At 41.6% G+C, this 23,805-nt stretch overlaps 1 protein-coding gene across 1 annotated transcript; it reads left to right on the top strand.

The window, feature by feature from the left end:
- The first annotated feature begins 1,307 nt into the window (after positions 1–1,307).
- LOC146320349 (hypermethylated in cancer 2 protein-like) lies at positions 1,308–17,067 on the top strand. The gene is made up of 2 exons (XM_084728548.1): positions 1,308–1,601; positions 14,987–17,067. The coding sequence occupies exon 2, from the start codon at positions 15,045–15,047 to the stop codon at positions 16,806–16,808; it is 1,764 nt and encodes a 587-aa protein (XP_084584674.1). The 5' UTR covers positions 1,308–1,601; positions 14,987–15,044; the 3' UTR covers positions 16,809–17,067.
- The last annotated feature ends 6,738 nt before the right edge of the window (positions 17,068–23,805 follow it).

The following is a 23,805-nucleotide window of genomic DNA, read 5'->3' as shown; positions in this document are numbered from 1 at the left end:
TTTCCTTTCTTCTGATACCTTCAAGTAATCTGGTCATCAATCATCTTCAGATCTGTTTTGTTACTGAGTTCAAATTTAATGTGTCAAATTGCTATTATCATTTAAAGTCTAACTGATAAACTGGATTTCAGGATAAAATGTGTTGATGCAGTTGTCTATGGTGATAACAAGCGCATTAAAGACACTGCATGTTGAAATTATTGTCTAAAAATGATTCTTAGCTTGCAGAGAAACATACATTGCACACTGCAAAAAGTGTCAAGATATTTAATCTGCATCAGTGTAACAAGCTTTTTAAATTCAAACCTGGTGATTTCATACAACATGATTTCATTTGTTTGCCTGACAAACCTGGATTAATGAAGTGAAAATGGAAAGAAAATCCCTGTTGGTTGATGTGTCCACTTTATTTCAATACATGGGCTCCTGACACTTGTTTTCAAATGCATTGTGGTGAAACTGCACTGGAAACGTGCAGGTTTCACCCACACCATGTTTCTCTAACAGCTGTGGTGATTAGTCGATTATATGATAAGTTGTCAACAACTGAATCAATCACCAGCTGTTTTGTTGACTAATTCATCATTTTGAGTCATTTTTGATGAAAAAAACCCCTCCAAATTCTCTGATTTCAGCTTCTTAAATTTGATTTTTTTTTTCTTGTTTCTTTAGTCCTCCATAATAGAAAACTGAATATCTGGTTTGTGGACAAAACAAAATATTTGTAGACATCATTTTGGGGATTGGGAAACAAGAAAATGATGAACAAGTTAACCGAAAATGAAAATAATCATTAGTTGAAGCTATAGTTTGTTTAATTATTCTAAATTAATCAACTAATTGTCAACTATTAAATTAATTACCATCTATTTTGACAACCAATTCATTATTTTAATTCATTTTTGAAGTAAAAAAAAAAAAAAAAACATTCTCAAATGTGAATATTTCTGGTTTATTTAGTTCTGTATGACACTAAATTGAATATCTTTGGTTTGTGGACACAACAGGACATTTGAGGACGTCATCTTGGGCTTTAGGGAACACTGATGGGCATTTTTCACCATTCTGTGACATTTTATATTCCAAATAATTGATCAGTTAATCATGAAAATGACTGTCAGATTAACCAGTAATAGAAAAGAATCATCAGTAGCAGCCCCATTTTTAAAACGATTCCTTTTTTTAATGAGAGAATCAGTCCCAAACATACAAAACAACTTGTCAAGCGAGTCATTTTTTGCAGCGCAGAGCTGCATTCAGCAGTGTAGGACCATGGCTGAGTAGAGTCGTGCTGCTGCTGCTGCTGGTAGAAGAAGGCCTAAAGCTCAGTGTGTGAACAGCGTATCCCCCCTCTGTCTTTCTCTCTCTCTCTGCCATCTTGCAGGTAAAGTTGCTGCCAGGGGTCCTGGGCTGAGAAAGTGGCCAAACCCTCCCACAGTGGGATGTTTTCTCTGCTGCACTCTGGGCTGGTTTCTATTCAAATGTGGGTCAGGGGTGAGGAAGCCTAACGTCATAAGCTTGCAACATGGCGTCCCGAAGGCTGTGAGATGAGCAAGAGGATGGTAAAGAACGCTTGAGAACGATCCTACCGATGTAATAAGGTATTTGTAAGAAATTATTTCTCTTCAATGTGGATTGTGAATGTGCAACGGGGCTGCTTTCGCGTCTGTTTTGATCGGATCGTTTTTCTCGCGGCTGCTGCAAGGATCGCAAGGCTTTTCGGCGTTATACGGTGGTGTTTTTTTCCACGGCGTGCCAACAAAAAGGGGCTCCGCTGCTGGTGCCTATTCTGGCTCTACCAGCCTGCTTGGCAAGCCGAGAGATCCCACTTTATTCGGACGAGCTCACCGCGGCTGCTGCTCGAAACCGCGAGATAAATTGTTCGCAAATGTTGTGGCGTTTATTTTGGCGTCGTGGGCTCGTAGGAGATGCCCCACAGGACTAGTGTGTACCAAATAATCACCAGGCTGGCAAAGCACATTACAGGCGACAGAAACGGCTCGTCGCTGCGCCTCACTGAAATGTTTTAAATGTTTCCACACTTTTAGCTCGTTTTCTTTCTGATTTTTACATCCATTTTCTTCAATGAAGTGTTCAGCTGAGTGCGGAGTAATGAGCTGAGGGTTTAATTTAAACCGATCGCTCTCATATAATCATAACACTGACTTTTTTTCCCCCTCTCAAATACCAACAAATTGCACTTAATGTGATCAATAAAACGGAAGTGATTTTGTGGATTTTACGCACGGCATTTTGCGCAGTCATCCTTATAATAACCATAGAGATGTTTCAATCCTACCTACAGTGTAACCTGCATTGTTTATATGTAGGTTAAGCCACCTTCGTCTTAGGTAGGGCTAATTAAAAAATGATCTAACAGGATTTACTTGCATATATACCCAGTATAACGTATACGCAGCCGCTTTCTGGTTTAAAAATGTTGTCTTGTAAACGTCAATTGTATCGATGGAGGGGACTGTGTATATCTTAGTAGCCTATAGGTGGACTACTGGTTTACATCGCCCATCTTTGTGATCGGCTACAGTCAGTGTGGGTGTAACGTTACATAGTGACCAAAAACCTGCTCTGCTTCATTGAAACAAGGTTGCATGAATTTGATTTCCTGGTGTTTATTATCATCCCGGTGAAGCCAAAACATCCACATCAGCATCATGAATATTTTATCATCAAACTCTAAATTCAGGCCAGCCACTAATAAAACAATGTAGTGAATGTGCTCAGGTGTGAAGGCAGCTTGGCTTCTCAGGTGATTAGTGTTGTTAAAGTACCAAGGGGCATGGAGATAATAAGGCACAGGAATGTCAGTAATGTGGGTTCCCTTCACTGGCTGCTGTTTTTGTATAACCAAATGTTTAGGTCTGTGAAAACATGTCCACTCCAGGTCTGTTTTGGATTGTGTGATTTCAACTAAGAAAAATTACACACAAGCTCTGCATCTGTTGTATTTTAGGGTCAAACGTGCTGTTGTTCCTGCTAGCAACGTGTGCAGTAGTATAATAATCGTAAAGTCTAAGTAATTTAGGCATAGATTTAGCAATTAATGATTATTTTCATAATCAATCAATCTTTCAGTCATGTTCCTGATTAACCAATTAGTTGTTTGGGACAAAAAATGCCAAAAAATGGTGAAAAATGTTGATCACCATTTCCCAAAACCGAAGGCAATGTCCTTAGAAATGTCTGTTTTGTCCACGATTCAGATATTCAGTTGACTGTCATAAGAGGAGTAAAGAAACTGCTGAAATCAGACAATTTTGACATTTTTTCTTAATGTCTCAAACCGATTACTCAATTATCAAAGTAGTTGGCAATTATTTTAACAGTTGATAACTAACTGATTAACTGTTTCAGCTCTAGTTTTTGTATTAAATGTGCAAATGAGTAAAAAGAGGCCCTCACTTGTCCAGTTACAGTTTGGTTTCTTTGTAAAATGTAGATTTGAAGCTGGCTAGTCACAATGATTTCATTGCTTTTGTTCTTGTCATGCATGGCAAAATGCTTTTTGCATGGTCTTGTTTGTAGCTTAATGACACAACTTTAACTGTTTTTATTCTGTTGATGGAATACATCTAGGACATTAGTTGGCTTAAACTCATTCTAAGTAGGCATTTTATTAGGAGTTCAAAAAATGCAGAGGTTCACAGTTTTGTATAGATGCTGAGAAAGTTTAGTCACAACATTTGGGCAATATGAAGGTAAATCCATCTGTTTTCACAACCTCTTATCCTGTTCAGGGTTGCAGGGTGCTGTGGTCTATAATATGAAGATTAGAGGACTATATTTTGGCTGGTTACACCCACCCAGAAGAGTAGCTGCAGTGTGCAGTTGCTCTGCCTGTATGCAAGCCTAAATTTTGGCTGAACAATTAGCTGAATTGTGCTTTTCAACAATACAAAGCACACAATTTTCAGGGCTTGATTTGGTGCATCTAAACACATTTTACACTTTTTATATATAATCTAATTGGTGAGCTATGTGAAGCTGAAATAGGGCTGCTGACTGTCCTGACTTGAGTGTTTGATGATGTCAGGGCTGCATCTGTAACAGCAGTTAGCTTTGAAGATTGATAGTACGTGTGTTATCTTCACAGAATCCATTAGATTCAAGACTTTTTCTCTTTTAAATTTACACAGTTATGTAGAAATGATTACTTTTTGTGTGTATATTTTTACTCACCACTTTCAGATTAAACATTACACTGAAAATGGTTTTATTAATGCTGTGTGGCAGATGTGAGGCATGCTGGTATCTCTACTTAAATCAGAAATGCAGGGGAAATACTGACCAGAGAGTGTCATGAAGTAACTGTTGTACTCTTTCTGATTACTTGCCAAGCCTAATTATATTTGTTGTCAACTAACCATTATTTCATTGCAAATTAATCTGTTGGTTATTTTCTTGATTAACCAATTAGTTGCTTGGTCAATTAAGTGCCAGAAAATTGTTAAAATATGAGTCAGTGTTTTCCAAAACCTAAGATGATGTCACCAAATGTCTTTTTTTGGTCAACAAGCCAAAGAGAATATAGTTTATTGTCATAAAGAAGTCAAGAATTCAGAAAATATTCACATTTAAGAAGCTGTAATCAGAATTTGGACCTTTTTTTTCTTTAAAAAAAGTCAAACTAACTAATCCACTATTGAAATGGTTAGCAATTAATTTACTAGTTGATAACTAATCAATTAATCTTTGCAGCTCTATACATTTAGGTGCATATAATAATAAGTGTGGAACAAGTTAATTTAGGCCATTAAAATGACAAAGTCAAGTCAACTGATCAGTGTGACTGGTTTCATTGATTACTATGGACTACAAAGTGGGGCCTGGAGGGTAATTTGAGGCCCGTGTATGTGCCTCATGATCCTCATGATCGGTCGGTTGGTCTTGCCTCACCCTACTTGTCCCTTCCCCTTCTCAACACACGCACAGTATCCTGTGTGTACATTGTGATCAGGGCTTACAGTGGCGTGTGTGTGGGCAGCACAATGCAGTAAGGCTACTTAGGCTATATGTTCTGCTGACATGTTAGAAGAGGACTTATAGATTGTGCTGGGCTGTCGTATCTATATGGATCCTGATCTGTTCTGTGCTGCCGGCCTGTTCGAGGGCAGCTTGGTTCGTTGAGTGGCTAAAGCACCTCGGGGCAGGGTTGTTGTTGTTCTTTAAGAAGAAGAAACAGACTGTGGAATGTAGTGCTGATAGCCAGAAGGTTATGCACTGTTTAAAGGCTGCAGGAGGAGGAGGAGGATGGGGGGTGGGCGGGGGGCAGCAGCTCCGTAAAACCTTGGACCATACAAGATCTCTCCTTACCCAACATGCCCTCTGTCCTTAGCCAAAGCATAAGGCTCCAGGTCATGTGGATTTGCTGCTTTTTACGGGAAGAGTAGGGGTCGGGGGTTTATCTCATCAACAGAGTTCATTCTCTCAAGACAGAGGTCACTTTATCATACCAATCATATGTTCACTTGTTGGTGACATGGTTGATTACTTCACTTGTGGCGAGGGCATACAGTTGGATACAGCATGTGCCAGTTGCTAGCCCCGGTTAAAGCCTCAGTGTTCATTTCAGTCTTAATTTAATTTCTCCAGGGTCCACTTTAGATGCAGCAACCGAGGCACAAAATACAGCAGGATGGAGGACGCAGAACGGAGAAGCATGCATACATAAACCCATGGCACAAAGAAAGTGTAGTACTTTGTCCAACCTTTATTTTACTCATTCAGCCTTTATTTTAACTTCGAAATAAACTGAGGTTTGGGCCTCATTTACAATGTAGAAAGGCTATAATAAATGGATTCAACGCTTGATTTCAGGTTTAATAAAATGCTGTCAACCCTAAAACTATAAGATAAGTCACATTGCAGTGAATTAACTGAATGTTGTGTTCATGGCCTAAAATGGTCCTAAATGTACTCCAAGTGCAGTAGTTGACTTTGAATGCCTCTAACATCCTGTTACAATCCTTTTGTAAATAAACACATTTGGAAAAATGTTCTTAACTCAAACAATTATGTCAATTTGCCTTACTTATATTTTTGAACTGATAATATATGTATTTACCAAGAAGAGCACACTTGTATTTTCACATTTGATGTCTAGTTTCATCACAAAATTGACCTTAAATTAAATGGTAGCATACCTTTTAGGACTTTAAAAGACTTACATTTAAGTTGATGATACACTTAGATATCCTGATAATGCTTTTAGGATCCTGGACTTTTGTCTTTATGCGTGGGGCTGCTGACCTCTGCCTGCAGATATTCTTGTACCTCTAGCCGTCCTTAAATCTGGTATTTTTTCCTGTCCTGTCATCTTGTTGCACTGTACCTATTTAAATAAGGCACTGAATTTTCCATGCCAATAATAAAGTTGGGTTGAATTTAAGTCAGAGTTTGTGACAGTCTTAATGTCCAGGTCAGGCCACTGCATCCAGTGCTGCAGAAACAATAAATGTGAGGACTGAGAGCGAGAAAGTTTTGGGTTTGTGTGCTGTTTTTGCTCACATGAGAGAGTAAACTTGTTCAACTGTTACTCTCTCTAGCCTCGGCTGTGGCTTCTGCTTTTCGTATTACCTGTGGATGTGATGTAGGAAAAGATTCACACACTGCTGCTTTATCATATGATTAAAGAAAACTGTAGAGAAAAATCTTTCCTCTTGTTTTTACTGGTGTTGATGCTCTTCTGCAAGCACATCCTGAAATTCAAAAGGTGTCATTTAGATTGGTTGGCTTTTTTATTTTAAGAAAACTGAATTCACACACACAGATGGATCCATGGGTTTGATTGCAGGTTGTGTTTTTCATATGTAGGAGGACTCATGTGCTTGTGTGTGTGTGAGAAAAAGAGTCTTGCATTTTTTCCCTCGCTGCTCAGCACTGGCACATCTGGGGTACACAGCAACCATTGGCCCCCTCCTGTGATGAAATGGACAGGGCTCTTTTCATTCCACTGCACCCTGGGCAGGACTTGTTTGTCTGCAACATGGCTGAACTGCCTGACAGAAAATGAGTCTTAATTGGAAGGGTTCTACCCAGGCTGCGGTACGAACACTGTAATTCATGTACTTTCCCCTTCAGCTGTGCAGCACCAGGGTCATGCACCTGTTCTCCAGCATTTGTATCCAACAACTCTGCAGAAATTCATGCCCCTGAGACAAGACAGATCAGCGTTCACTTCTTGTCTTAACGTTTTTGAGCTTTTGTACACCAGGACGTCTCCCCTGCAGCTTTTCTGAAGAGATTATAACCAGAATTGGATCAGTGTCCAGAATTCCAGCAGATGCTCTGCATCAGAGCTATTCAACCATTTGTTAGGGAGACACAAGTATGGGCAGGTTTTTATTTCCAGCAAAGACGACAGCAGGCGATTTCACTTATTATTTCACCCTCTGTAGTCTCTAGATGGAACAAAACCCTCCATATTCTGCTCTCCGTGGCACCATTTTACTATAGTGCTGCACTAGAAACATTACTGTATCTTGTTGAAGCCAATACAAATGCAAAAAATTAATGTCACTAAATTTTGGATTAAGCTTTGACATTTTTTTAATTACTTAAAATTTCATGTAGACATTGATTCATGCTCAGTGCATTTACATACACAACTTCCCTGTCGACTTTCTGCTGTAACCTGATTTATTAAACATGGAAAAAAGAAGCTGGGTTTCATTAAATGAGGTAAGGGTCTAAGGGGTAAATGAAAATGTGTAACCTGGAAACCAGATGAATCTGCCAAGCTCATGTTTTCATTTGCTCCAGCAGATAAATTCACATTTGTGGCTTAAAAACCCAGTCATCACTGCTAGATTACAGATGGTTGAAGAAGGTTTCTAACTTATGTGCAGGTTCATTACAAAGACTTCATACAGGAAAAGTATTGCTGAGGCAGCAGCTTGGTGGATCATTATTACTCTTAAAGTGCATGTAAGCAATCCAAACTCTGATTAAAACTGAAATAAGTGCTGCTCTGAGTGGTTAAACTGTAGACTGTAAAGCCTGTAAAGCAAATGCTCTGAAAAAGTTCTCCATCACAAATGGGGTTAAATGTTAATATTTATTTGCAAATTGTTTTCTTATCAGCAGTTATAAAATAATGAGAAAGACTAAAGTTGAATTTCATGTTTAATCTAGGGCTGCAATGTCTGTTAAATGTCAGTAAGTAGTGAAAAATGTCCCATTTGTCCAAAATGACAGCTTAAAACCCAAAGATATTCAGTTTAAAGTGACATTAAAATGAGAAAATTAGGAAATCCTCATATTTGAGAGGCTGAAAACATTATGTTAACCATTTATTGCTTATTTTGAAAGTTTAAAGTTCAGCTATTTTCCTGGTTGGGCAAATTATTTGCCAGATTTAGTAGCCCAACATGGCATTTTACTTGCCTCGGGTAAGCAGGCAGTCCGTATTGTCAGACCCTGACTGGTACACTACAAATATAACAGCATTAAAAAATATAGTTGGGGGGCCAGGTTACTGCAATGTATATAAATCCATTCTCTTATTTCCTGCCTTAACCTGTTATTTTCTGTGTGCTTTTAAAGACGGTAACTATGGACTAAAGTTTCTAAAATGGTTCCTAAAACTGAAATCAATATCAAATCAATCATTAGAGATCGGTGTATGGCGTTTCCTCTGATGCAGCAGATAGTTGGCAGGTGAAATGGAATGTGTAGAGTGGGTAGCTGAAAAGCCCAGCTCTTCTGTTTAATCTCCTCATTGTACTGTGAGCAGTCCTTTCACCCACTGGAGAACTGAAACTCAGATAATTGCGGTACCCACGAGTCCTGCATGGCTCTACCTTACCCATGCAGCAGCAGCAGCGTCGGCCATGTTGAAATGGCCTCAGAGGTGGTTGCTCGGTGTTTGTATTTCAAACTGGCTTTGTACCATCCCCCTAACCCCTCCCCCACTCCCTCTGCCCACCAGCATACTCTCTGGGTGTGTATTTAAGTGTGTGTGTGCTGTGTGCATGTGTTTAAGTGCGCGCACACAGGGAGGCCTTTCGCTTGTGTACATGATCGGCTCTCGTCAAACAGACCTTACCTGCACAATGTGACCGTCCACACTTTTACAAAGTCATTACTGTATATTGTTTAAAGGAATCGTTGTGAAAGGTAACCCTGCAATAAAGCCCAGGTTGAATAGGTTTTTAAAATCCTGCTCAGGCTTGTTTTCTATTGGATGTTTAGCAGATGACCTTTCACAGTAGTGGGGTGTGTTTTGTTATTGCGCCACAGGACTTTGCCTCACCTCTGCCCTGTCTCCTGGCTCTCTACCCTCCGCTCAGGAGATTAGTGCCACAGCCCACTGCTCTCTCAGCCACCTTCGCTGCATGAGCACTGAAAGGTTTACTAGCTTGCTGTTTAATCCATAAACTCCTTGGGAAAAAGGATGCAATGACAGGCAGCAGCAAATGAAGTCAGACCAGATCATCCAGATCTCTGGTGTAACCAGTTTAATTGAGAGCAGACTGACATTAATTCACTGCTGGGGGGCACTTTGATGCTCACTAGTTTTCAGTCCCAAATCAACACACGGATATGTTATCCTGATCATGTCTGTCATGTCTGTATAAACATCCCAGTCCGCTCGTCTCCTCATCAGCAGGCTCTTGAAACACGTCGAGGTTGAGGCCAAGCGGTAGGGTGCTGTGTTTTTAAAATGAGGGTTGCCTCTCTATCATTAAAGCCACAGTCAGTGTTTGAAAAGGTTAACACTGCAGGCAAGGTAAGATGATCCTGTGCCGGTGCTTGAAGGGCAACGTCTACCCCGGTTTGCAGTCCAAGCCCAGAGCTGTCTGTGGTTGGTTGGTATGTGGTGCCATATTTGGTCAGAGCAAGTATTGTTTCTCATGACCCTCCTGACCAGATATCTTGCCATCTCTCAACCTCCCTGCCAGCCTGTGCACAGGGTTTAAAAATACAGGGAACGCTGCTCGCCAACTACGTAACATTATACGTATGAACTAGTCATCTAGCATACTGAAAACAACGTTGTAGCTGTTCTCGTAGGGTCATCTTTCTAATCTTTCATACATCCCTGACTTTACACTGTAAATGAGAGGCTGTGATGCTGGAACAGAGCGGAGCCTGATATATTAGGGGTGGATATCATTTGGATTTTAAAGACTATGGTTCCAGTTCTACTTGTCAACTTTGGTTCTTAATCATTTTCGAGTCTGATTCTTTGAGGTTCAAAACAGGTCACATGCTTATATTACTTTAAATCTACTACAAGAAGTTTTTAACTGGTTATGAAAGGTCTCAATTTGTTACTGATGCCTCAACGTGATTTAAGTTAATGAGACCACCAGTAAGAGGATCAGCTATTTCTATATAGTTATTTTTAATGGCTGGCACCTGGATTAACCTTAAAATCAGATGAAACAAGCCTGTGTTTACATTTTCCCTGCCAAAGTTACAGTGAGTAGTACATTTGCAAGTTAAAAAGAAATGGGAGGAGATTTGTGTTTAGATTATTTTGTGTTTGACATTATATTTTGTGGTTATTACTGTGGGGTTTACTTAGGCTACTTTACTATGATGGAGGATTATCTCGTCCCTGTAAAGCATTTTGTAGCATTGCATTTGCTAGATTGAGGTGATTATTATAAGACGTACCCAATATGTGACTTATATGACTTGGATGCATCCAACTCTTATATCTATAGACACGGACAGATAGCCAGGTCGATATACAGAAAGTATTCGCTGTGCATGGTTTAATTTTATACTAGCACGAGTGAAATTTGTGTAAGGACCAGTAAGCAGAAAATTTCTCAATGATTTCCTTTGGGCTGGGTGTTGAACTTTGATATGCGAATTGCTTTAGTGCTATCAAGTATCAAAAGATTCTTCTTATTCGATACAAATACATATAAATTAAATCTCATTAGCATCAGGTAGCCATTAAGCATGCAACATGTTAGTACCAAGATCTAATACTGCTGGTGATTGGCTGTCTAATGTTACTTGTCGAAGAGGCATGCAGGAAAAACAATGTTATGCCCAGAGACAGGGATCATTGTTTTGTCTTTTACTACTAGGTTTTTGAATGGCATTTTCCTTTAAAGTGATTTATTGTACTGTAATGTGTAATATATTTTTTAAACGGTATCAAAGCCAAGGTATAGGCACTGGTTTTATTTAATTTTTTTAAATGATATGCAGCTCTGTCGTTAGAATTGGAATTTTAGATGCAGTTCACGATGCCCAACCCTATTTACTATAGTATTGAAAAAGCTTCTACAAACTGCAAAGAGCACCGTGCGTGCACTCTTAGAAGCTGCCATGATGGTGCTGGCCTCTCTGTCCCCTGTGGTATTAAGCCTGCTTTCCTGGGCAGCACCATTGGAAGGGGAGCTGGGCCTACACGTGTCCCACCCTAGCTGCATATAGATCAGCCGTAATCCATTAGCAGCTCCCTGGAATCCAGCCGGCACAGCACAGCACTGGAGGGGCCAGGGGGAGAGGGTAGCCGAGTGGGTGATGGGGGGAGGAGAGAGAGAGAACGAGGGATGAGAAGAGGAGGGGGGTGGGGGAGGGCTTTTTTTTTTTTTCCTCCTGAGCTGGCTTCTCTACTCTGAGCCCAGCCCCCTTTTTATGTCGGTCTGCTGGAAAAGCCTCTTGAATCCCCCCCATAAAGCCTGCAGAGGTGTGTGTGTATGTTAAGGGAGAGACTTGACTGATATATGGCTTCCTGGCTGGCATCATAGCAGAGGCCCTTCTTTCTCCAGCAGCCCTCTTCTCCATTACTGCCTGCAGGCTTGAGTGCCGTACACCTCGGCAGCACGTTCTGCGATTAACTGCAGATCTGGGTTATGTATTCCAGAATAGCTCATTGTAATTCATGTTGGGGACAGCAGCAAACCATTCCTGGGATGTGCCTGCATGCCCGGTGAGAGGCTGGTGAGGGTGGGAGGACAGAGAGGAGGAGGGAGGCAGGAGGAAAGACGGGGGAGGGGAAGAAGACCATGAGAAGAAGAAGTGTCAAAGCAGAGGAGGCAAGCCCAGGCCTGGACCTGAGAGTAATGATCACTCCAGCTGATTGTATCAGCAAGCCTGGCTGTTCCAACAGAGCTAGCTTTGATTCGTCAGCCAGCCATCTCCAGTTAACAGTTTTCACCATGTTGTTTTTGCATGATGTTCACCATCGACTGTAATAGACTGTTTTTGTTCCAGACTCCCTTCAGATGTTGTCATCTTCTACAATCACAGTTTTTAAGTGTATTTTTCCCTCATCAAAGTCTGTGACACAGTGGTAAACAGTAGGTCCTTGGTTGCTATATGCAAGGATGTGATCAAGAATGTTTTCATGCAGTATGTCATTATTGTGCTGGGAAGGTCAGATTCCTTGATGAAGGATACAGATTCATCACAAGCTTGCTAAAACTCGATTTATTCAAACTGAAAGATTGGTTGAAGGAACATTAGCAGTAATACAGGGCATACAGACAGCCAGTTGGCTTAGCACTTAGCTAGCAGATGCTATTTTTTTTTTTTAACAGACAAAAAGTTTACAAAAGCACACATATCCAAACATTTTGAATAGTTGATCCTGGATAGAAGTGCATGTGAAAAACTAGGGAAAAAATAGAGTCTGCCCACTAGATACTGCTAACATGAACATTGGTGGTTGGTGATGGGACAGGTATAAATGTTCTTGAGAGACTCTTATTTTTTCCAAGATTTTTATTAGCTTAATTCCTGAAATGAGTCTTTACCAACATTACAGCAGTATAATTAATATACTTAACACTGACTAAGTAAGGCAAGCTGACTCATAGTAATATTACAAGTTGTTGTTAACTTGAGTGACGCTTTCTACTTCACCTCACCTTTCTCTTCCTTTGCTCCACTCCAAGTGGGTTTGTGTACCACAACAGAAAGACACAGAGCAGAGGACAGGAGCAAAACTATTAGGGCCACCTTCACAAGGCAATGGCAGGAGAAACACTGCATTGATATCCAAAATAATGGATATTTGGCATTATTTTTGGCCTCGCCAATGGGTGGCCTAGCAGCCTGCCAGGCCTGCTCAATAAGAGGAGCAATACTGATATGAAATTAAATTTGTAGTGATTCTGAACTACATTGTTTATGTTTTAAGAAGTTGTTCTACCTTAGTATACTTGCTTTACTGTGAATTTCAGCCTTCGGGTGAACTTGTATTCCAGAGATGGCTTTGCTACAGAGTTCAGTCGTGTGTCTTTGCACTCAGGCCTGACGCTTTTGACACTCAAGCTGAGTTTAGGAACCACTTCCTTCTTTCCTTCTGTGTATTATGAAACCTGATTTTCAGTAAATCTCTGAGTTGGCACTGGGTTGAAATGGCACATTTATTTACGGCTTGAGTTAAGCATTTCTCTGCATTACTGTGTAATCTCCTGTAATACGGTATACCCTGCTCTGATCAGGGGCATTAAAGATGTGTGTCCATTTTCCCAGCATGCCCAGGGCTTTGAGAACATGTTAAACATGACTCATGGACAGATCCTGCTGCTTCAACTAAAGCGCACTACTACTGTTAGCATGACATTTTAGCTGTGTGTCAGGCTAAGAGTAGAGCACTGTGTTATATCAATATGTAGTTTGACAGTGCATAAGATTCATCTGTCCTAATTCCATATATGAGGGCCTCTCTGGAGGATCAGGTGTTGCAGTCCTTGTCTTTGAGCCACACCCTCCCCCCCCCCTCTCCTGCCCTAGCTCCTGTGTAGTTTTACCTGCTCAGGTGTCACCTAATCCCTCCCCCCGGCCCTGCTGTGCCACCGACCCCCACCCCCAGACAATAGGGCAGGGCTGACATTACCATGACCTAATGGAGACTAGAGCGAGCCGAGTTTCCAAAGAGGGCACCCCACCGAAACTAGAGTTACTCCACGGAGATGGGGAAGAGAAGCTGAGGGGAGGCACCTTAGAAAAGTTGTTACTTTACCCTTTCTTCTCCTCCGCCCCTTTGGCCTTTGTGCCAGAACAGTGGCAATGTGTACAATCAGAACTTGATCCATGTAGGGTTGCAATTTGTTTAAAAAGGAAGATGAGAGGGAAGGAAGGGTTCCAGTTTCTAAGCTGCCATGTGATTATGTGGCACGCTGTGCGAACAGTTTGCTAATTTCCCCGTGAGAGCTAAAAGCTTAGATTGATGTACTCACAGCAGGAGTCAGAGCACATGCAGTTTAATTGTTAGATGTGTCAGACATGCAAGCTCTGTAACTGTCCAGTTTTTTTTAAACCTGTATCAAATTATAATGCGACTGAAGGCTGTGATAAACTAGACTAGAACTTAAAGTAGCACAAAAATATGCTGCTTTTTTAACAACACAAGCTCTGTTTTGCCACCAGGCTTGTGTGCACTGCATTAACCAAGCAAATATGGCCTAATCTCCATGCATGACGGTCTGCTAGGGTCCCTATGAGAAAATTTTATCATTAGAGGGTGCATGTGCAGATTCTGTGCAGACATCTGTGTACTCCCAATTTGTCATGACTGCGCAAACTCGTCTGTGGACCTCTCTGCAGCCACCGCAGATGATGATCTATTGTGCATGTGTGAAACAAATTCTCCAGAGTCCAATAAATAGTATAAACAGACTAATAGAAGTCTTTGGTCTCTGCAGTTGTCCATGTACGCATCAGTTCAGACGTATAATAGAGCCCTTGCACACTGTATGAGGTCTTCATTGGTCCAGAAATTTGTGCCTGATCCCAAAAATACCCAGAAATGTACCACATGGACCCAAACCAGACATGTCTGTTATTTGAAAGCTTGGACCCAGACCTGTGTTGGACCTGAGCCTAGTCAGGAGACAAAGACCCAATTGGCACTGATTTCACAGCTGATTACTATCAAGATTAATGAGGGGGACCCATGAACACCTCTAAGCTGTGTTGCACAACCTTTCTTTCTAGTGCTTCTTTTTGTTTACAATAAAAAACTAACCAACTTTTCATTTTTTTCTTTCAGCTTCAGGTGGTGCTCGTGTAGGAAGAGAGAGAGAGAGAAGGAAAGACGGAAGGTGGAAATGGAACTGCCAAATCATGCCAAACAACTGCTGCTGCAACTCAACCAGCAGAGAGCCAAGGGCTTCCTGTGTGATGTTATCATCGTGGTGGAGAATGCGCTCTTCCGTGCTCACAAGAACATCCTGGCGGCAAGCAGCATCTACTTCAAATCTTTGGTCCTCCACGATAACCTCATTAACCTCGACACAGAGATGGTTAACCCCTCTGTATTCAGACAAGTTCTGGATTTCATCTACACTGGGAAGCTCCTGTCCTCGTCGGACCAGAGCAGTGAGCAGAACTTCAGTGCCCTCTTAACCGCAGCCAGCTACCTCCAGCTCCATGACCTCGCTGCTCTGTGCAGAAAGAAGCTTAAGCGAAGTGGTGGGAAACCCCTGCCAGGTAAACCATCCACTCCAGGTCCCCTTAGCCGCTTACGCCTCAACAACCAGCGCCTTTCCTCTTCTACCCCTGCTGGCCCCAACAACCACTATCCTCCAACCCCTTCCGATGCTGACCAGCCACAGCCAGATGAAGGCCTTCGGGACAAGCTCTCAGACGACGAAATGTTTGTTGGCAGCTCTGGGCGGAATGGGAATGGGGGGAATGGCAGCAGTAACGGTAACCTCAGCAGTGGAGGAAGTGCTGGAGAGCCAGATCTTGGACTAGACCTTTCCAAGAAGAGCCCTCCCTCTGCAGGCACCGCCACTGACGCCCTCAGCCCACACAGCAACTCCCAAGAATCCCCTCAATCTGCCTCAGTATCCACAACCAACAGTGCCTCACTGGATGACTCCTCCACCACCCTACCAGGTGGAGACACCTGTGGCTCAGAGACCATGGAGCTCAACTCCTCCTCGAAAGCCTCAGAGGAAACCCAAAACCAGCCTGATGGCCCCCCACCCCAGAAGAAATCCCGACAGGGTGCTCGTAAGAATGAATGGCCTAAGAGAGAGGCGTCAGGGTTGAAGTCTGATGATCATGACAGGCCCCTGGTTAACGGGGTGATTGTGGGTCCTAAAGATGGCCGCTCCTCTGGGATTGGAGGGGGCAGTGGAGGCAGCTTCACCTCTGAACAGTCCTTCCAGTGTAAAGACGAGGAAGAAGGAGGAGAGAACGGCCAGGACCACAGTGATGAGAGTGGGCAAAGTGATGGAGAGAGCGCAGGAGGTGGAGGAGGAGGAACAGGAGGGGGACACGGCGCCAACTACGTGTACAGGCAGGAAGGTTTTGAGCCAGCATTCGGAGACAACCTCTATGTGTGCATTCCCTGTGGTAAGGGCTTCCCCAGTTCTGAGCAGCTCAATGCTCACGTGGAGACACACACTGAGGACGAGCTCTACATCAAAGAGGAGGGAGGGACCTTCGTGAAAGAGGAAGATGAGGAGGAGGCAGAGGACCTCTCTGCCCCTGTGGGTCCCTCCAACTTTGGCTCTGAAACACGTCCGTTCAAGTGTACAGTCTGCAGTAAGAGCTACAAAGACCCGGCAACGCTGAGACAACACGAAAAGAGCCATTGGCTGACCAGGCCTTTCCCCTGCAACATCTGTGGCAAAATGTTCACCCAGAGGGGCACCATGACACGCCACATGCGCAGCCACCTTGGCCTCAAGCCGTTTGCGTGTGAAGAGTGTGGCATGCGCTTCACACGCCAGTACCGTCTGACAGAGCACATGCGTGTCCACTCTGGGGAGAAGCCGTATGAATGCCAGCTATGCGGGGGGAAGTTTACCCAGCAGCGCAACCTCATCAGTCACCTGAGAATGCACACCTCACCCTCTTAGAAATGCATCAAGCCAAAGAACTCTGGGAATAGAAAAAAAAAACATTTCTCTACCTTTTTTCCATCTCAACAGCAAAGAAACGCACATGTACACATTCACAGGCAGACACACAGTTCAATTCCAGTTTACGACGCCCTGGCTAGGTGAATGATGTAGCTGTTAGCCACAGTGGGCTCTTGGTGACGGTGGGATCTTGTTGATACAAGGATCAAGTCATCATTTATATCACGTGACGTCTGCTCACCTCTCAGGAGTTCTCGAGGGACAACTACTCCTGTCTCTCTCCAAAGTCACAAAGCCATGGTGGAGTGGCATGACTTCTGGTCTGCGTTGCAAGTCTGTCAAAATGTGAATGTGGGTACTGATGTAATGTCAAGCCCCCTCACCTCATATACCCCTCAACAGCCTTTCTGTCTTCTATCCTCTGAGTTATTCAGGTTGTTCCTCAACTTGATCGACTCAAGTGTCCCCCTCTATACTCCACTCGCTATTTTGACCAAAAACCCGTGCAAACAATACTGGCAATAATTCAGCAAAAAGATTATTTCTACCCTGACAGCTTTATATCCTTTGTTATGTTGGTGATGGGGATCTGTATGTAAGAGGAGGGGTAACTGGGTTTGGGACCATCTCCATGCTTTAACTGAAAGTCCTGAAAGAAGGTTCACGGTGGGATGACAGTGGTTTAGTTTTACAGACGACAAATACTCAAAGTCCTCTCTGCAGCTGTTCACAGTAATAGAGAGGATTTTTTTTTTTTTTTTGGTTTTGCCTGCTAGCGCACCCAGGAGTGAATCCTGGTTGGAAAGATGAACCCCTCGAGGTACTTGTTTTACTTAAAGAACTTGTAATGTTTCAGTGAATGTTTAAACTGGAAGGTCTTGGGATTTTTCTTGTGGAGGGGAGGGGATTTGGGGTGGGTTTTTGGGGGGGTGGGGGGTAGTTTTATGGGGGTAAGAAAAGGGTGTTTTAGACTGAATATTATGTTCAGTGGGTACGTTTATTTTTTTGTCTGTATAGCTTTCCTCCCCTCAGAAAAAAGAAAAGTCTATTTATATAGGCTTGTGACCTCGCTACCTCTGATTACTCTTACGAACTCTATGTTGATTAGTTGAAAGTTCCTATGTAATTAATTGTACAAAGTGTGTAGATTATGGTAACTTTTCACCTAATGCTTTAACCTGCCCATCTCTCAACACAGGTTTTTAATGCTCATAGATTTTACACATTAATATTGTTTTTAGCTGTTGTTTTTACATGTCAAATATAGCTTTTCGGGTGCCCTGCTCAGTGTGGCCCCCACCTCAAAGTGTACTGTAGCTTCCTGCCTGGAGCAAATAGTGGTTAGTTAGTTAGTTAGTGTAGATGTATAGTGTTCCAAAGATCTTATGAATGTTGAGGAGAACAGAGCTAACTAACAAACATTGCTAGACAAGTTCATAACCAAAGTTTTTAAAAAGATGTACTTAAGATATATAGCATACTAAATTATTTCACTTTTGAGTTCTTTTTGCTGTATAAAACAAATTATGAATTATATTCTAAATCCAGACAAAGAAATCCACTTTTTTGATGGAGGTTTGGCCAATGACTCTGACACTGAGGAAGGTTCTTGTGGTTTTGCAAGGAAAGCTTGTGCTGATTGGTGGGCCGGTATAATGTAAACTTTACCACCTAATGAAAAAAATGGTAAAGTTTAAAAACATGTTCCCTGGACATGTTTTTTTTTTTTTTTTTTTTCGTTTCTTTTTGTTTGTATCCAGAGTCCTTATCACTTTATATTCCCTGACTTTAAAAACAGGACTTGATGACATTGTATGTGTTCTGTTCAGACCAAAAAAATGAAAAAGAAAAAAAAGATAGGAATTATAATCAGAATTTTAATGTGAAGTTCAAGTTGCTTGTTAGTTTTTTTTTTTTTTTTTTTTTGAGCCAGACTTGTGAAAACTTGTAATAAGAAGGGAGAAGCAGAGATGCACTGGACAGTTGGACAACTTATCGGTCTCCTGCGGCATCCTTTTGTTTCTGATTGTATTCCATTTTATCGCAGAATGATTTTAAATTATTTTAAACCTCTAAAGCTTTACCTCATCATAAGCAACCATACGTTGGGAACGGCCCCTCTGTTGTCTTTGGTTTTCACTGAAACCTGTCCAGTGTATCTACTCTAAACAGTTACACTGTGGAGCATGAACCTTCACTACAAGTTTTTGGTATAGGCATTCCTCTATTATGTTGGTTTAACTGTCTTCTTGATTTTTTTTTTTTTATTCCTCTTTCGTCCTCATGTTATGGTCTGTGAAATGTTTGTTATTATAGGGATGCAGCTACAGTTACACAAACATCGCTACCGTTTTAAGGTACCTGCGTCCTGGACTCCCTGAGTTGTTACCTGGTTATGTTGGATGTTGGTGTCTTGCTGTTTAAGCAGTTGCTGTTTAGTGATTGCATGGTACATCGATGAATTTTTCACACTCCCCACCCCCCTACCCCCCAACCACAAACATGTTATTTATCGCCTGATCCATTGTTGCTTGTGACCTCTTCTAGCTTAAAGAGGGAGTCCACAATGCATTGCCTTCAAACGTTATTGTACTTGTCAGCACTTACTGCTGTACAGCGTAATGTCTGTCATGCAAAAGGTGTTTTTGTACAACAAGATCTCTAGCCATCTCTGCAAAAGACTTTGCAGCTGCATTTGAATGCTTGCTTGTTTGACATAACGAAGAAAAAAAAAAACTACGAACTCCAAACTGTGATCATACTACTACTACTACTATTACTACTACTAGTACTACTACTATTCAAATACTTCAGGGATTGTTCTGCATCTGTGAATGCAGACTCTCAGCTACATTTGTAAGACATGGTATTGTATCGATTTCTCTGTATTTTAATCATGGGAAAAAGCAAAACACTAGTTTCATATTTAAGACAAACAGGGGGGTACTTTTTCAACTAACACAAAGAGCCTTGACAAAGGCGAGGCAGCTCGAAACAAGTCTACATTTTAGTTAATAACACAGTATGTTCAGAAATAGTTGCAAAGTTGTACAAAGAACTAAGAAGAAAAAAAAGCTCATACCCAAATCCACAAACTATTTTTTAAACCAAAGCACATTTGAATGATTATGGAACCATGTGTGGCTCTAAAAAAAAGAAACATATGTATTTATCTCATTGTTTACATGAACTTATACAGTTTTACAGACCTCAGTCGAGGCTCGGCCAGTCAGAGAAGTGTTTTTGGTGTATTTTTTTTTTTTTCTTTTTTAAAGACGCTTTTCCACAGAGGTTGCTGCCAAAACAAAAGCATAAAGCGTAAAGCATGGGGTGAACTGCTGCATATTCAATTAAGGGGAGGGGTGTGTGTGGTTTAGGGGCAACCCCCCCCTGCTCACTCCCCTCTCTGCCAGCTGGCTTTGGGGTGACCCTGCGCCCCAGTCCCCCTGCCCTCTGGCCTGTCTTCAGATGGGACTGCAGCAAATGGGGGTGGGCAGTGTGTCCTTGACGTATTAATCAAAAGGCATTGTTAGCCAGGGTCTTCAGCTCAATGTTGTGTCTCTGTGTTTACCCAAATGCACTTGAGGACTACCTCTGCTGATTGGGTCTCTTCATATGTAGGAGTGGGTGGGTGATGCTTGAATGGTTTGGGTTTGTTTTAGTGACATGGTACATCTCTTAATGCTGGCGGTTCTTGAAACCTACCTGGAGAATGTAGCTTTGAGTTGTTCACTGCATGTAAACAGGCTTATCTGGTAGTCTTAACTGTGAATGTTCTTGTCGTATTTCTGATTTTATGATGTGTTTTTTTTTTAGCTGCCTGTGTTCTGTGGGTAAGAGCAGCACAAACCTCTGGCTGGCCGGGCCTCATACAAAGTTGGTGCAAACACTTATTGACAGTGTTCTTTTTTTATCAAATGTCTATTGTCAGTGATGAATGTATTTATTTCTGGTCCTGCCCTCACCTCTGCAAAGAATATGCTCAGTGTGTGAGACTGAGGTGGAGGCAGGACCCCCTTTTTTGTTTTTTGTTTTGAGGATTTCAAGCTGAGAATCAAAAATGAGACACAAAACATAGCCATTAACCACAATCTGTGAAGTTTTTGTTGTGGGAGAACTGATTTTATTTTTTCCAACTCAAAGAAAAATGGTCTATGGCATTTAATATCTTCTTTCTCAGTTACACCTGACAGTCTGTAGGGTTTTTATTATTTCATGTGATTCACGATGGGTGTTTTTTGTGCCCATGTGTTCTTGAGTTCTCACTGAATGACTGCACACCAGGGTAGTTGAACTTTAACCCCTTGTGTGTGTCTGTGGACGCAGGCAGGACGCTGTGACCTGCCTGCGCAGAAAGGAGGCTACTGTATCTTCTCAAGCTTCATGCTCTCCCTGGGTGTTGCCATGCTGCTGCCGTTAGAAAAAAGAAAAAAAAAACACATTCACACAGCAGAAACATGCACATAACCGACATTTCTCTCCGCTGAAACAAACGGTAGTGTTCTCGTGACTATTGTTACATGTCTTAAACCACTCGCCACTTCTTTCATCTCTTTTTCATTTATGTTTTTTAGTGTCTGTTAGTTCTACATCGGAGGATTTTTAGAAACGTTGGGTGAGATAGCTTTACTAAGTGCACTTTGTATGTTTTTCAAAGCCTCTGGGGAGGACCCCCGGTCGCTCTCATATCAGTTCCCATTTAACTGATGGTTTACTCTTTGTCTTTCTCTTCTTACCTCATCATTGTTCCTGTGTGTGTTCTTGAAATATCATATCATTATGCAGTGTTACAAAAGCTTTAAAGATGAATATACAAAGCAGGAAATGCACCCGAGAGACTGTACTCGGCTCTGAGCATTAAAGTTTCCATCTCATTTCTTCTTGGTGTCATTGTTGTTACACCTCATACGGTTGTTAAGATTAACCATCCTCTCCAGGCGTTTTGTATAGTAGAGGGGCTGGTCTGTCCAGTTATCATGGAGATGCTCCTTCTTACCTCGGCAGACTGAACCAAAGCCAGTTTTAAAATGGCCTCCGGTGCCATTAAAGCATGTTGAAGCTTTACTGTCCCTTGCTTTATCTCAGATGCACCTGACCCCCCTTCATCAGTCCTTTGACCCTCTGTAACGTTACCGCGCATGCAGGTGACTGCTGCATTTTACATTTCACATCAGTATTTACTGCACCTCCAATGACATTGTGCAGTAGTGACTAAAAAAACAGAAAACACCAAATTACCTCAAAACTTTCAGTGTTTACAGAAATGTGCTATCTTGCCATTACATCTCACCATTTATACATTTTTTATTTGCCGTCCATCTGTAACCAAAATATGCTTTTTTGAGTTTGTAGCAGCATATTTTCATACGTTACCTTTAATTTAGCTCACATTTGTTTATGAATTTACAATGGCACAGTGTCACCTTGATGTGCACTGTATTCATGGAAAGACTAGCTGCTAAAAAAAAAAGTACTTGAAGAGTTGATTAGTGACGCTGCCCATGAAGTGGGTGTATCAAGCTTCCTCTCTGGTCTGTTTTCTTCAGGAAGAGCCTCTTAATAATGTATCAGGATCCGTGGGGCCGAGAGGCTCTGGAATGGACATGTAGGGTCTTTGCTGATGAATAATTGAAGGCCAAGAACCCCTCCCCCTTGGCAAACACACTATACATGCAAAGGTGTACACACCCAGGTGCACTTTTGCTGCTGGCATGTATGCATACACACCTCCACTCATGCAAACACAAATGCCACCGTCTAGACTTCAAACACAACCTAACATGCACATACCAGTATTTAAGGTGAAATTCTGTGACCCTTTTTTGTGGCTTTTGGCAGCACCCAGGCTGGGCTCTATTTCTCTCTTTATCTCCACTCCTCAGAGAGCTCGTATTCAGGTCAGAGCCACCGCCGTGCATAGCGATGGGGCTCGCAAACTCAAAGTGTCATAAAAGTGTAATACAGCTGACCTCAGCACTCACAACCTTGCAGTCTTAATGTACAGCAGTGAGGAAAAATAAACTGTTATTTTATGATCTTTTCATTAAAAGCTTGATTGAAAACCAAGACTTTTGTGTTTGACTTTTCTTAAGGTTTGTGTTCCTCTCTGGAGAAAAAGTCGGGGTCGTACTTCATTTTACAGCACGGTAATAAGATGCACTTTGTATCAAATTAGACAAAAAACTAGAAATATGTTCTTTATTAGACATTTATTAGACACTTATTAGGCTTTATTAGAGGATCATTAGAAGACACACACATTACAACAGAATTGTATTGTAGACTTGAGTGTATTATATATCTATTTTATATATATATACATATATATATATATATATATATATATATATCAGACTCTTTAGAGGGTAATTATGGCACATTAACAGTGGGAATTAACACACTTTAGTTTGCACTCTTATGTATTAAGACTATATTGAAATGGCAAAAATGAAGGTAGTGTAATTTCTCTCACTGACTCAAACGGGCTCAAAATGACAGAAGTCCGACATGTATGCTGGTTCTATAATAGTAAATCACATGATTAAAGGGACGGTTCACCCCCAATCCGCCTAGATTGCTTTGGTCTGAGTTGCCATGTTTTGGAAATATTGGTTGTAGAGCTGTCTGTATTCTCTTGAATATAATGGGACTAAATGGCACTCGACTTGTGGTTGTGATTCTTTTGACTAAAAAATAAAGTTGTTCCTACATGAAACTGCTCACAATGAGGTCTGTGGATTCTCTTGAGTAACAGGGTCATGATTTCTGAAGAGACTAGTGTTGAAATTTTCAAATGTATTTTTTGGCACTTTGAGTGCTTTCTAATTTCATTGAATTTTGAGAGAAGACAGACATCTCTACAACTGATATCTGCAAAACTTGGTAACTCACACTAAAAAAGTCTGGATAAATAGAACCACAGGTAAGAGGAAAAATATCCGTTTTTGATTTTTTTGGGGGGAAGTGTCCCTTTAAGGTATGTAGTGCAGTTTTG

The sequence above is a fragment of the Lutjanus erythropterus genome, chromosome 10, assembly GCF_056507025.1.
Source record: "Lutjanus erythropterus isolate fLutEry1 chromosome 10, fLutEry1.hap2, whole genome shotgun sequence".
Classification (NCBI taxonomy): Eukaryota; Metazoa; Chordata; class Actinopteri; order Lutjaniformes; family Lutjanidae; genus Lutjanus; species Lutjanus erythropterus.
The sequence above is the reverse complement of the archived record's forward strand: the minus strand, read 5'-3'. Positions and strand labels throughout refer to the sequence as shown.

Excerpts from the sequence above, each read along its gene's own strand:
- LOC146320349 (XM_084728548.1), top strand. The coding sequence starts at position 15,045 with ATGGAACTGCCAAATCATGCCAAACAACTGCTGCTGCAACTCAACCAG.